Source organism: Diplodia seriata (assembly GCF_021436955.1).
Source record: "Diplodia seriata strain FDS-637 chromosome Unknown scaffold_5, whole genome shotgun sequence".
NCBI lineage: Eukaryota > Fungi > Ascomycota > Dothideomycetes > Botryosphaeriales > Botryosphaeriaceae > Diplodia > Diplodia seriata.
Genome location: NW_027117312.1, coordinates 266,947 through 280,955, shown reverse-complemented (window position 1 = coordinate 280,955; position 14,009 = coordinate 266,947). Strand labels below are relative to the sequence as shown.

Here is a 14,009-nt window from a genome sequence, read left to right as displayed (position 1 = left end):
TAACCGCTTCAGAGCGTCAGCCTTGTTACGCTCAACGACATACTAGAACCAAGCGCAATCTCGCCAAGGCAAAAGTATCCACCTCTGCCAGCGGGGCGGTTCAAGATCGCGACCATACATACTTACTTACCCAAAGCGCTCGGAATCTTCCACGCCTCTTACGGCTGTGTCCACAAAAAGCCTCCTACGCAGCCACACAACGTGCGCTTTCTTCTACGACGGCATTATTGGGGCGGGCGAGCGCATGCTCGACGAGCAGCCCTTGGTCACCGACTTCGCGCTGTCTGTCCATCCAGACCAGAAGGCTTCAGACACGCGGCTGGCTGACATAACGACCTGGACGTCTCGAAAGGAAGAAAAAAAAAATTGTAATTGGCACCCGGATGGTACCCGGGACGAAATCTCGTTGTGATCCAGTACCTTGGAGGTCGAGATTCTGGCAGAGGATTGAGACATCTGCATCGGGAGTGACTAGGCTTCCAATGCGTGCACGCATTGGAAGGGAATTTCTGGCGTTGTCCACACCGGTCAATTGATAAATCCATATCTATTGCCAGGATGCCTCCTATCATATGAAGTGAGTGACAAGCGAGGATCGGCTTTCTTCATTCAAATGAGGGCTTGCTTCCCCATGAATCTCAAGCCTCCCATTTCTGGTCCCGCTGCCCGAGAACGCCCGCCCGCCCTCCCTCGCATCGAGGCTTACAACCTCCGAGCCTTCATGATGCCGCCCGCCACCCACTCCAGCATCCACGCCACCTCCCATCCCCACTCACCCCTCTTCCACCGCCATGACACTACTCCGCCTCCTTCCACCCCCACCCCCACCCTGCCGCTGCCGCTGCCGCTCCCCAACCACCCTCCCCACCTCCTCAACCTCCTCCTCAATATCCACATGCACCCTCAACTCCTTCTCCAGCAACGTCCGATACACGCTCCTCAACTCCTCCCAACCCATCGCCTCGACGACGCCCCCGGCGAACGCCCTCATCAGATAGCGCTTCGCGTACGGCAGGAACCTCAGGCCGCGCAAGAACGCGCGTTTCGCCGCGGGGCCACCGCCACCGCCACCACCGCCGCCGTCGACGGCGACGAGGTAGTCGACGTACGACTCCCACAGCGCGGCGCTCTTGCATCCGACGCTCTCGCTCGCCGTCGCCTTCTCGAAGGCGGCGCGGACGGCGTGCGTCGAGCCGCCGAGGTTGGCGCCGCGCTTGAGCTCGGCGAAGACGGCGAATTGCCAGCCGACGATGGAGGGCGAGGAGGAGGAGGAGGATGAGGATGATGTGGACTGGTTTGATTTCGATTGTTGTTGTTGCTTCAGGACGACGTCGTGCATGATGGCGCGCACGCGGTCGTCGACGCGGAAGCGGGCCTCGTTGGCGGCGAAGGCGGCGAGGAATTTGGTGTTGTTCGGGAAGAGGGTGATGCTTTCCTGGAGGGCGGAGCGGGTGACGGCGGGCTTGAAGAGCTTGGCGCGCTTGGAGTGGTGCGAGAGGAGTTGGCATTGGGATTGGTGGGCGGCTTCGTTGGCGGCCGAGTGCAGCAGGCCGCGGGATTGCAGGATGGAGGAGAATTCGAGGAACGCGCTCAGTGCTGCCTCGATGTTGCGGCCTTCTAGGATGTACGTGAAGAGGGCGAGGCAGTCTGCGTAGTGCACTGCTAGCATCGTGTCGCCGACGGAGATGCTGTGATCGCGTCCCTCGATGAGGGTGTTGCGGACCTTGAGGATGGTGGCGGGATGGAACGTATCGTCGTCGGCGTCGGCAGTGCGCGCTTCTGGCTCTGGTTTGGCGTCGCCGATTGAGGAGATGCGATGCCTAACGGACCTCAGATCGTCGGCTCGAAAAGCTTCCCAAATCCAGGACCGCCAGAGCAAGATCGTGTACTTGCGAGCATCAGAAGGTAGCTGATTGCTCATCCCTATTGCCATGGAGAAGACGCGATTGGCTGCTTCCGATTTTCCAGAGCGACTCTCAATCAAGGCATATGCGTTGTACAGACGCAGACTGGACGATCGCTTCTTCAGCAGCGCCTTCGCAGCCTTTGCAGCGCCGGTCGGGTTGCAATGCCATTCGAATGCGAGGTAATACTCAGCAACAGCATCGTCTGGGACCGATCCCGCCAGAGCCTTGAGCGATCTGCTCAGCCAATCCTGCTGTTCTGGATTGCGTGATCCAGGGAAGAAGCCTGCAGAGAAAAGGTCATCTGTTGTTACCTGGAAATACTCTGTGGGTGGCTTCCAGCTGTCGAGTTCATAGCGAGAGTCATCTTCAAGATCAGCTGAAGGAGCCAGGAGAAGGCGGTTGGATGTGCTAGCACTGAGTCTCTCACTCCGCAAGAAAGGGTCGAGCCACCACAAGCGAGTTTGCACATCGGATGATAATGGTGGGAGGCCCCAGAAGCAAAGATAAGCCCCAACGAGCATGGTTGGCGGTAATCTCTCTAACATGAGCTGGAGCTCGCTTTTGATGTCCGAGTAGAGAACGACGTGGAAAGGATCATCTTCTCCAAATTCGTCCGTGGTTCGTCCCGGCCATTGCAAGGCATCCATTCGGCGATTCTCCTTCTGAGAAAAGGATTCAAACAGGCGCCGCAGAGAGATTTGCTCCTCATCGTCTTGAACAGTAGATTCGGGCGGGTCCGGGAATTCCCCGTCTTGTTTGGCAGTTGCCCAGCCGACGGCACCATGCTCGCCGAAGCGAGGGCACTCGCTCTCCCAAAACTCCTCGAAGTCTTGCAGGACTGTTGAACTGGGTGTGTTGTCCTCGTAGGGTGGTCTGAACAGTTGAATCTCCAGTAGTGCTTGCCAAAGCGCAACAGCCCTCTCGTGATAACCGGCATGTTTCATCAGTGATGTAAGCCGCAAGAAAATGTAAACACGGAGTTGCTGGGCTTCCTTCGTCGTGGACTTGGAGATGATCTTCAAGCATTCCAGGAACTTTGAGCGACAGTTCTCAAAGTGGAATTCGGCAAGGTTAGTTTGCAAGGCATCGAGATACTTCATCCACAAGGTTGTACTTTCGTGGTTCTCCGAGAGTACTTGCTTCCAGCGGTTGAAATGCTCTTCTCTCTGGTGGATCTTGGAACTCTCCTCCATGAGACCGGCGATCAAACGCTCCGACTGCAAGACCTTCGAAGCTCTCTGGTAAATGTCAAAACGAAGAGATGCAAGAGCATGTAGCTCTGATGACTTCAGCTGACGATGGGTATCGGACGACCCTATACGGAGCATCGACTCTTGATGTTCGACGAGATCCAGCCAAGCTTGAAGATCTCTGGGGTCGTCTTGGACTTTCCTGGTCAGCAATGCATTCCGCTCTTTCGTTTCAGAAAAGAAATCAGCATGTGAGCCAGCATCCACACCGTCACTAGCATACTCCAAATCGGAGTCATCGGGCCGGTTGCTAGCCTTGGCCTTGCCTTCAATTGATCTGTAGTCGACCTTCTCCGCCTGGGGCTCGGGCGATTCTGAACCGCGCTTCCTCTTCAAGCTGCGGACGGGAATGAAGTCTTGACCGGAATCGAGGTCACCGGCAGCATCGGCCTTAGTGGGCTTGATGACGCGCATAACCGGAGCCTCTTTCCCGAAGGTCCGTTTCGACATCAATTGACGCTCAGATCCACCGCGACGTCGACGCATGTCAATGATCATGGTGCGATCGTCAGAGGCGAATCTGTCAATTTTCGCATCGGACGGTAGTCCCAGCACGGAGCCGCAGCCTGCCCTGAAATAGGACGGCACACTGTATTGATGGAGTCTGCCATACTGCAGGTTGGCCAGGTCACCTTTGCGGTCGATGACGTATATGACATCCTCATTCACTGGCTGTTTTGCAACAGCACGGTCGTTACGCCTCTCCTCGCTGGCCTGTCGGTGCCTGGGGTCGGTCTCATGCCTGTGCTTGCGGCGCTTCTCCCGGTCGCGATGGTCACGATGGTCTCGGTCGCGGTGGCGGTGGTCACGGTCATCACGATAGCTGCGGCTGTGGCGATCACGATGGCTGTGTGAGCTCCGGTGGTCGCGCTCGCGATCTTCGTGTCGGTCTCGTCGGTGATGTCGGTCGTCGTCGGGATTGGGGCTGGGGTCTTTGGGCGGCGCAGGCGGCGGTTGCTTTGGCTTGAAGCTGGAAAACTTGGGCACGGTGGGTTTCGCAGCCTGGTCCATGGTTAACCGGCGACGTTGGGGCGGATCAGCGGCGCGTACGTACCTGGGGAGGGAGCATGGTGCCTGGGGCGGCGGCCGTGAGATCAGCGGCGGGCGGGCTCGGTCGGCGATTCGGGCCGGGGCGGCAGAAAAAGTTGGGGCGGTGAGAGCATTTTCAATTCTCAAGGCGCGCATCGCATCCACTCGCCGCATATCCTCACACCTTGCGCCGCGCCCGATACCCCTCCCTCGCCTTTCTTTTCCATGGCCGCAGCGCTGTGCTACGCCGCAACGATTTTCTCGCCAATATGACGTCCGCCCTTCAGCAGCAGCTCGCCCAAATCGCGGCTTCGAGCACCCATCAGCTTGACCTGAAGGCCCAGAAGACTGCCCACGGCAAGTCGCTACTGTTCGAGCCCAGGATTGCTGCCTCCCAGGACTTCAACACCATCTACCAGATATGCCATGAAGGCTTCCAGGAGCTATGCATGCTGGATCCGCGCTTCGCCGCCTTCGCGCAAAACCTGTTTAGCGAACAGAGCAAGACCGAGGACAGGACCCAAATGACCAAGAAGGAGAACGAGGAATTGGATGCCGTCCTGGAGAGCTTCCTCGGCTTGGTCGGTGCCAGGATACTGCTGAAGCCTGCCGTCAAGGCTGTCGAATGGCTGGTTCGCCGCTTCCGGTATGCTCAAAGCCAATGCCATCTCCAACGGACCCACGCTAATATGTCTTGGTGCTGCAGTATCCACGAATACAACACCGATTTCACAATCCTGACCTTCCTCCCGTACCACAGCACTCCCGTTTTCCTGAGCCTTCTCTCCATCCTACCTAAGAAGTTCTCGCCCACCTACCGATTCCTCTTCCCGTACATCACCTCGCTCGCGAGCCCGCCGCGCCAGACCATCGTTTACACGGCCACCCACACTCCAGCCTTCTTGTCGGCCCTCAATTCCTATGTCCTGAAGGTCACCAAGGCACATCAGCAATCGCCAGCCCTGATCTCCTTCTGGGCTAGCGTCGCGACTCAGGCCATCCACGGCATGCTGGACGAGGCCAAGGCCGGCAGAGGAAACGTCCAGCGTCAGCGCGAGGAGGATGTTATCCTGCGCATTCTCCCAGTGCTCAACGAGGCTTTGACTTTGAAAAATGCGCCAGAGCTGAAGGTCGGTTGCTACATGATCATGACGGTCATGGCAACCAAGGCGTCACTCGAGGACAAGCTCCTGAACGGAATGATGGAAGCCGTCACTTCCAGCTGGACTCTAGAAACGCTTAGTGACGCCCTGACCTCTCTTGCAGTTTTGGCCCAAGAGAGACGGGGTGGGAAACTGCCCAAGCCTGTCTTGAGGAGTCTTCTGAAACTGGATCATCTGGCCGCCAGGCTTCAGGACCTCTCCCAGCGGTGTCGTGCTGATAAGTTGGCTTTCGGCTGTGTTTTGGGGATTCTGGAGAAGTACGGAAAGTCGGCGTCTCAAGACAGCTCGGCATGGCTGGATGTGGTGGAGAAGACTCTGCACGCTGAGATTTACGACACTCAGCAAACCGGCATGATAGTCAAGTGGCTCCTTGTCACCGTTCACAGGATCAACTTGACTACCGATGTTACTTCCGAGCAACGAGATCTCCTGGCTGATTTGATTATCCGCCTCAACCAATCGCCCGATATTGGACAGACTATCGCAAAGGTTATTGAGAGTGAAGGTATGAACGTTGAGGAGCTAGAGATGCAGCTAAAGACTGTTCTGCGGCCCGCTTTAGAGCCCAAGAAAGACGAGGACGACGACGTCGACATGGAGGATTCTCAACAAGCACTGCCAGAGGCAGTCGAGGACGTGCTTTCCACGCTGCCGTCTGAGACTTCGGAGGAATCGTTCCTTGTTTCTCATGAATCTGCAACATTTGAGTCTCTCTCAAAAGCATTTGTACGGTGTGTGTCCTCTAAGGATTCTCTCGAGAAGTTCTCGCAGGTTGCTCTCTTCTCTGGAAACGATTCGCGCTACCTGACATTCCTTGCTCGGTTCTGGTGTGGATCGTATCCAGCTTTGGCGAGAAGCACTGCGTTGAAACTGGCAAAGCAATGGTTTGGCACGCTTGAAGACAACAAGTTTGACTTCCAGGCCCTTATTCCTTACGCCGTCAGCGGCCTCGCAGACAGTTCGGTCGGTGTCCGCAGAGCTGCAGCAGAATGCGCTGCAGTTCTCTCCGGGAAATTCCCTGCGAAGAAGGGTACCAAGGCTGTTGTCTGGGGTCGCGAGACTGTTTATGGAGGCGCTTCCAAGTCCATCAAGTGGCTCCCTACTGAGGATGCCGCTAAAGTCATGACTGCCGCGGTCCTGCCAACACTGGAAGAGTGCGCCCTGGATGCGAACCACATAAAGCAAGTCTTCCAGACCGCGATGGATGACAAGGCCCACAAGCATGCAGGTGCACCGGCACATGGTCCAGAGTTCAAGTCTTCTCTTCGAAGTTCCCTTTGCGGCTTTTTGAGCAGTCACGCCGTGAACACACCACTCCTTGGAATCAGGTTGCGGCTATTCTCGTTCTTTGACCAGGTCGGCAAGAGCGGATCGAGCTCTCGTGTTCAGATCATGCTGCCTGCTGTAGAGAAGTGGCTCTCCCTCCCCAAGGCTGAAGCCACTGCTATCTGCGGCATTGGATCTCTCGATCTGGTTGAGGTTGATCGCCTTCACCTACGTGCAATTGGATCTCGCGATGCGGAAGGCCTGCACCTGCTGCAGAGAATTATCGAAGGCAAATTTGGAACGGATCGGCCCAACATCCAGGAGGCTGCTTTCGAGCGCCTGCGCGCAATCTGGTCCTCGCTGAAGGGAGGCATGAAGCCGGAGGCAGCTCAATTCCTACTGGGTCTTGCTCTCGACTCATCCGATGACGCACTTGTCAAGACCAGGCAAGAGAATGCCCTTGAGACCTTGAGGACCGTCGAACTTCCCACAGAAGTCCTCGTAGCCTTCCTCGATGACATTCCGAATGCCGTGCAGCTCCCGGAGAACCCGCCTGCGGCCAAGCGGAGGAGAACGAGCAAGGCTGAGATGGCCCGTTTCGATGCTAGAGATACCGAGGAGACCACCAAGGCCCTTGAGAAACTCACCTTGGTCCTCGAACTCGTCGAAGGCTCGTCTCCAGAGAACCATCCCGCTCTGCTGCGCGGCTTGTTCCATATTCTTGGTGAGCTTCAGCAGTACAAGGTCCAGACGAGCTCCAGCCTGGTTTACCTCCAGAGCCTCATCATTAGCTCCCTTCTGGCTATTGTCGACCGGATGAAGGCTACCGGGGCGGATATTGACCAAGCAGCTATCCGCGCGGATCTCCTAGTCGAATGCGTTCGTCACACGTCCAACCCTCAGGTCCAGAATGCGGCACTTCTGCTCATTTCGAGCCTGGCTACATGCGTCCCGGATGTTGTGCTCCACAGTGTCATGCCAATCTTTACCTTCATGGGGTCTTCAATCCTTCGCCAGACCGACGACTATTCTGCACATGTCGTCGACCAGACGGTCTCCCGCGTGGTGCCGCCTCTCGCTGCATCATTGCGCAAGAGGAAGAGGGATCTGGTGCTCGGCGCTGCCGATCTTCTGCTCAGCTTCACTGCGGCGTATGAGCATATTCCTCTCCATCGTCGCCTTGGTCTGTTTGGACAACTTACCAAGAAGCTTGGCCCCGACGACTCTCTCTTTGCCATTCTCGCTATGCTTCTTGAAAAGTACCCCGAGGATGCAGCAGTCCGCCGTTTCGCCACTGAGCTGATGAGGATGTTTGACCCTGCAACCAACCTGAGGGCTTCCAGGCGATACCTCGAGCTTGTTGAAGATGCACTGAGGCCCAAGCGTACCATGTCTGAAGTGCTTTTCTCTCTGAACGAAAAGGACGCAGATCAAATCCAGGAAACCGGTGTCACTCTTCTCGAAGCGCTTTCATCGCTTCTCCAGGACAGCTACCTCCACAGCAGGGTTCTGAAAGTCCTGAGGGAAGACAGTGAGGATGCTACGGCGGTCCGCAATGTCTTCACCCAGCTTCTCGAGAAGACAATTCAGATGTCCCAGCAGTTTAAGCAACAGGAGGATCTCAAGGACGCTTGTGGCCAAGTACTCTCCAGCCTCCTTCGTCTCCTACCGACCGCCGAGCTCGTCAAGTCCACAGAGACTCTACTCGGCCATGCAAGCGACGATGTCCGCCGCACGGCTCTTCGCGCTGTCGAGGCTCAGGCTATCAATGTCAAGCAAAGTGATACGCCGGCCAGGATCGCCCTGCTCGAGTTCCTGCCTCGCGCCACCTCGGTCATTCAGAAATCTGCCGACATCAGCCTCAAGCACACGGCCGTTGCTTGCATTGACCAGATTGCGGAAAAGTTTGGCAAGAAGGATACTGCGGTCGTCGCAACGGCGGCCGAAGTTGTTGCTGGCGACCAGGCTCTTGGTGCTTCCGAAAACCGCCTGCGCGTCATGTCCCTCCTTTGCCTCGCATCTACCGTCGAAATTCTCCAAGACGACTTCATCCCTCTCATCCCGAAGGTTCTTCCCATGGCTTTCGCCTACCTGGAGGAGAGCATCAATGCTGGTGCCAAGGGCGACAGCCTACACAACGCTGTGTACTCACTGCTGTCTTCCATCATCGAGCGTATTCCCTACATCTTTTCGGGCTCCTACCTCGATTCGGCACTGCAGCTCTCGCACAAGTCGGCCGCTGCTGAGCTCAGCGACGAGGCGGATGAGAACCGCAAGCAGTTCTACCACCTTGCTGCCAGGCAAATTGACGCGAAGGACTGCTTCACTGCACTCGACCGCAACTGGGACAGCTCGGTTCAGGCCGGCTTCCCGGCGCCAAAGGAACACCTTTCTATGCTGCATACGGCTCTTGAAGCGCGCCCCAAGTCTGTCGTCGGCAAGAGTGCGCAGACGCTGTTCAGCTTCTTTTTCAAGGCGTTCGATCTCCGTCGTACTCAGCTCGAGAAGCAAAACGCTTCCGACGCCGACGAGGACGAGACGCTCACCGAGATCAACGAGCTGGAGGAGCAGATCAACTCAGTCGCCCTCACCATGGTCATGAAGCTGAACGACGCCTCCTTCCGGCCCTTTTTCGTCCGCCTGGTCGAGTGGGCGGCCGCGGCGCTGCCCAAGAAGGAGGCCCGCGGCCGCATGCTGCGCGCGACCAGCCTGTTCGTCTTCCTGGACGCCTTCTTCGACAAGCTCCGCAGCATCGTGACCAGCTACTCGGGCTACGTGCTCGAGCTCGCGGCCGAGATCCTGGGCCGCAAGGCCGACGGCGTCGAGGAGTCGGCGCTGCTGCAGGCCGTTCTGGGGGCGTTGACGAAGAGCTTCGAGAACGACGAGGATGGTAAGTCGCAATCTCTCTCTCTCCCTCTCTCTCTCCCTCTCTCGCAGAACGCTAATAGTTTACCCGAAAAAACAGACTTCTGGACCGCCCCCTCCCACTTCACCACCATCTCCACCCCGCTCCTCGCCCAGCTCTCGGCCTCATCCACCACCCCCGCCCTCCTCGCCTCGCACACCATCCCCGCCCTCACCGCCCTCGCCGCCGCCGCCTCGCACGCCGCCGACCACCACAAGGTCCTCAACAGCGCCATCCTGCACCTCATGCGCGATGATCAGGCGCCCGTCCGCCTCGCCGCCGTCCGCGCCCAGCGCGCGCTGACGGACGCGCTCGGCGAGGAGTGGCTGGCCCTGCTCCCGGAGATGCTGCCGTTTATTAGTGAATTGCAGGAAGATGATGATGAGGAGGTGGAGAGGGAGACGTTGAGGTGGATTGCGCGGATCGAGGAGATTTTGGGGGAGAGCTTGGAGGGGATGTTGCAGTAGAGTAGTGTGGTTTGGTGGTGGGGTGCGTGTGTATGTATGTATGTGTGGAGAAGGGTGGATGGACGTGGAAGAGGAAGTGGAAAAAGTTTGTGTGAGCGTTTTGATCGGTCGGTCGGTCGGTCGGCGGCGCTGTTTGGGGATTGTGAAATAAACGTTTCGACCTTTTTTTTTTTCTATTCATATCTTTACGTGTGTCTGTCCGTTTGATGTGTCGTGTCGTTCTCTCATGCGAGGTGCTACTTGAGGTTTCAGTCATTGATCAGGCGCAAGAGTTAGACAAAAGTATCAGGTCAACAAATCCTCCACCACCGCCACGCCACGCCAACGCCAGAACCTCCCGCAACCGCCGTCGCTCATCGCCGGCCGGCCGACCCCCGCCGCTCCTGGCTGTCCATTCCGAGCCCCGCTGTCCGTCATGCCGACCGTTACCCGTCCGCCGCAACGCCCCCCTCTCTGCCGATCTATCCGCCTTACATGGCCCCTCTCGATGACGGCATTAAGCAGCGGTGAGAGAGGCTCAAGCGGCTTTGCTTCAGTCGATCAGCTTCGTATGAAGACGCGGGGATCAGGTACTTGTGCTCGTTCGGCGGGATTCAATCATCTGCCATTCTTTGGTGAAGCCATGGTGTAGCCGCTGCTGACCAAGGCACCACAGATGTGAGGGGTCGGTCGGTCGCTAAAGCTCGAAGTTGGCTGCATCGTCGTATACGCCTTCTATGCTTGGGATGCGGGATGTTGTGGCCTTCGCCGGCCGCAAAAATACTCACAATACTAAAGATGATGGGGGGCCCGGGGCTTTGAGCGTATAGGCCTACCGCGCTGTTATCGGCGTCGAGGCTTTTGACCGGAAAAATGATCCAAAGGTGCTGTGCTGCGTAACCGCTGCTATTGCCTCATTACTCTATGGAATTTGTTAAAATGCAGCTGCGCAATCAACATTCGAAATGGGCTACTGGAAGCATGAAGAATCAAGCCAGAAGAGGGTTTATTACCAGATGTTATGACCTTCTCATGTTGGTGTTTGAAGAAGTACCGGACGTAGACGTTGTTCAATATCCACACACAACGATAGGTACCTACCCAACGTCGACCGATGACGTGCTCCTACGCAGGAAAACGTGGCCGCAGCACCCACGCGGGGGAAAAACGCCAACCGAAAGACGTTAAAAGAGGCAGACACACAGCAAACGACAAGGAATCCAAGCCCTCTGAGACTCCGGGAGCCGGATGCTCTGCGGGCAGTTGAGAATGCGAGTTTCAAACACGTCCAGAGGTAGGATTCCCACCACCAGGCAGTTGTGAGACATCCATGGGGCTCGCTCGATTCCTCCTCCCCGCAATAATCCGCCCGTGGCGTTCGCCGCGTGCGCCCCCAAAGTGGAACATGATCGACCCCAGGAACAGCACTCCCCCTCCCCCTCCCCCTCCCACTCTTCCCAATTGCGCCACGCATCGGGGCGCTCGCTCGCTCGCTCGCTCGCCCGCTCACGCCTGCATGAACGCGGGGTGAAAAAAAAGAAAAGAAAAGAAAAGAAAAGCAGAAACCCTGATACGCGAGTCGTGTGGGCAACGAACGAACGAACCAACCCCCATCCATCCCTCTTCCACCTAACAGCCTCCCATATACACGTCCAGCATACCTACACTACCTACCTATACACGCACGGCAGCCTCCCGCCCGCCCGCCCGCCCTTACGCAACCCACGTACCTATTCCCCGCCGCCCCGCCCCGCCCCGTTCTCGAAGGGAAAAAAAATGCCCCAACCCCCACCACAACAACCCCCCCACCCCCACCCCCAGCTCCTCCCCCTCGAACTCCACACCCTCATCCTCACCCACATCCCCTCGACACCCGCATGGCCGCACCTCGCATGGCTCTGGCGTTCCTGCCGCTCCGCCGCCCCTCCCCTCCGCGCCGCCGCCGAGCAGGCCTTCGTCTGCCGCCACCTCCTGCGCCGCCTGCCGCGGGGCGCCGTGCGCGTCGTGTTTCCTTTGGGTGCGGCGACCGTGGATGGGGGGACGACGGTGTGGGAGTTGGAGGTGCCGATGGGGTTTGTGGGGTTTGAAGGGGGGGAGGATGATGGTGATGGGGGGAGGGGGAGGGGGAGGGGGAAGGGGAGGGCGGTGTTTGGAGATGTGAGGCCGGCGGGGTGTTTTGGGGCGGGGGTGTTGGAGGCGACGGGGCGCCGGTGGAGGGAGGCGGTGGAGAGCTGGAGGGTGGGTGGTGGTGGTGGTGGTGGTGGTGATCTTCGAGATGGGGCAAACGGCACCCCAACGCCGCAGAGGAAGCAGGGAAAGAAGAAGGACGAGTACGTCTCGCTCCGTCCGGAAGCGTGGCGGTACTGGGTCGAGATCCGCGGACTCGCGCTGGACCCGGAGCTGCCGGAGCTGCGCGTCGACTACGAGAAGAGGGAGATATCCTTCGACTGGCGACGCATGCTGGACGAGTTTTTCGGGGAAGAGGCGTACGCTCGTCGCCGCCTTGAGGAGATGGTGCGTCTTCTTCTCCCCCCTCTGGTTGCTACACCCGTCTATGTGGTCGGGGAGCTGAGGCAGATGGTACTAGCCACGCTCGAACCCATCAAGGCTGACGAATGTAGGAGACACTAAACGAAATACAGATCGGAAGGGGATTGGAGGGCGATGTGGGAGCAAAAGGTTCTTCCTGGGAAGTAACGCATGTTCCTGAAGAGGGAATGATACGTGACGGCGAGTTAAATGGCGACACACTACTAGACACGCGACGGGACGTGGAGGAGCCTGAGACGGAAGCTTATCTCGCCGCTCGACGCCAAAGGATCAAGAAGTGGTACAAGAAACGGAATGCTCAAGGACTCCGGGATGGCGAGGGGTCCACGTCAGAAGGTGTCCTATCGAGCGACGTCGCCGAGCGCGAACGAGTCCTCGACATGCTGAGACTGCGCGAAGACCTCGCTAAAGACGTGTCGATATGCGACAACGCGAATGAGGTGCGGGCGGTCTACCGTTGGAATCCGGAGCATGATAGCATTAGCCTTTGAGCACGCCAGTGCCACTCGGCACTTCCGACCTGTCCACGACCCGCGCTCGCACTGCGACCCCGACTAGGCAAACGGTCTTTCAATCCTTGATCAACGCCCCCTTCCCACTAGTTCAGGAGGCGTTGTGATGTTCGAGAGCAGCAACATCGGCGGCAACAACTAAATCATCTGGTCCGTCCGGCAAGCGTAGGTGCGTGCGGAGGTGCCTGGTAGCAGACCGAGCAGAAAGCGTGCGCGCAAGCCCGCGGCCCGCAGCGCAACCTTCTGAGTCGCCTGTTCAGTACATCCTTTCTGCAGGTCGTCATTTCCACCAGCGGCCGCAATGGCCCGATTGTGCCTGCGCGCTCCGCGTCAGACGTGCTGTCTAGCCAAGGAAAACTAGTTCTCCACAATCTGCCTCGTGCGTGCTTCCGGCCGTTGGACGTTGGGCCGCGCTTCGCGAAGTCGCGACAGCCCTGCTTCCGGCGCCACAGGCTGAAAATGGACATCTCAGTATGGATCTCGAATCGAAGGTCGGACCGGACCAAATCCAAGATGAACCACCACGGCGGGCTTCTGGCTGGGAAAGGGCAACGGCAGGTCGAGAATGCCGACAGCCGATGCGTGCACGCCTCCGACAGGGCCGAAGGAGTGTGTGGTGTTGGAGCCCTGAAGGGCAAACATGACTACTTCCTCCCTCTAGCCCCGCAGCGAGGAAATCCAGATCTCCTTCATGCGATTCGTCCGCCGTTCAATGACGTCCGGGCCTTTTTGATTAATTCCGCGGAGGAGAGGTCCCTTTTTGGAAGGCCACCTTGCAGCTTCAAGCCTGGGACAGGAAGCACTGCTTACCTTGTTGGTCAACCTCTTGAAAAAAGCAGGTTCCGCCCTGTGCTCTCTGCGCACTAACTCGCCATCCCGGCCGCATCCTTCTGGCATCATCCTTGCGTACCGCCCTGACCCGAGCTCTTCACATCCCCTGGGGCGGGGCCCGCGCGCGCTTGACGTCTTTGACAGCGTCGA

The 14,009-nt window shown here is 58.0% G+C and overlaps 2 protein-coding genes across 2 annotated transcripts; one reads left to right on the top strand and one right to left on the bottom strand.

Annotated features, from left to right (window-relative positions):
* Positions 1-122: 122 nt before the first annotated feature.
* SLS55_005094 (uncharacterized protein) lies at positions 123-4,168 on the bottom strand (the record flags this gene model as incomplete). Its single annotated transcript, XM_066776545.1, has 2 exons — positions 123-157; positions 829-4,168. 2 exons carry the CDS (start codon positions 4,166-4,168, stop codon positions 123-125), a joined length of 3,375 nt encoding a protein of 1,124 aa, XP_066632387.1.
* Positions 4,169-4,455: 287 nt separating this feature from the next.
* Positions 4,456-9,987, top strand: UTP10 (snoRNA-binding rRNA-processing protein utp10; the record flags this gene model as incomplete). Its single annotated transcript, XM_066776544.1, has 3 exons — positions 4,456-4,832; positions 4,893-9,505; positions 9,581-9,987. The coding sequence occupies 3 exons, from the start codon at positions 4,456-4,458 to the stop codon at positions 9,985-9,987; spliced, it is 5,397 nt and encodes a 1,798-aa protein (XP_066632386.1).
* Positions 9,988-14,009: the final 4,022 nt, after the last annotated feature.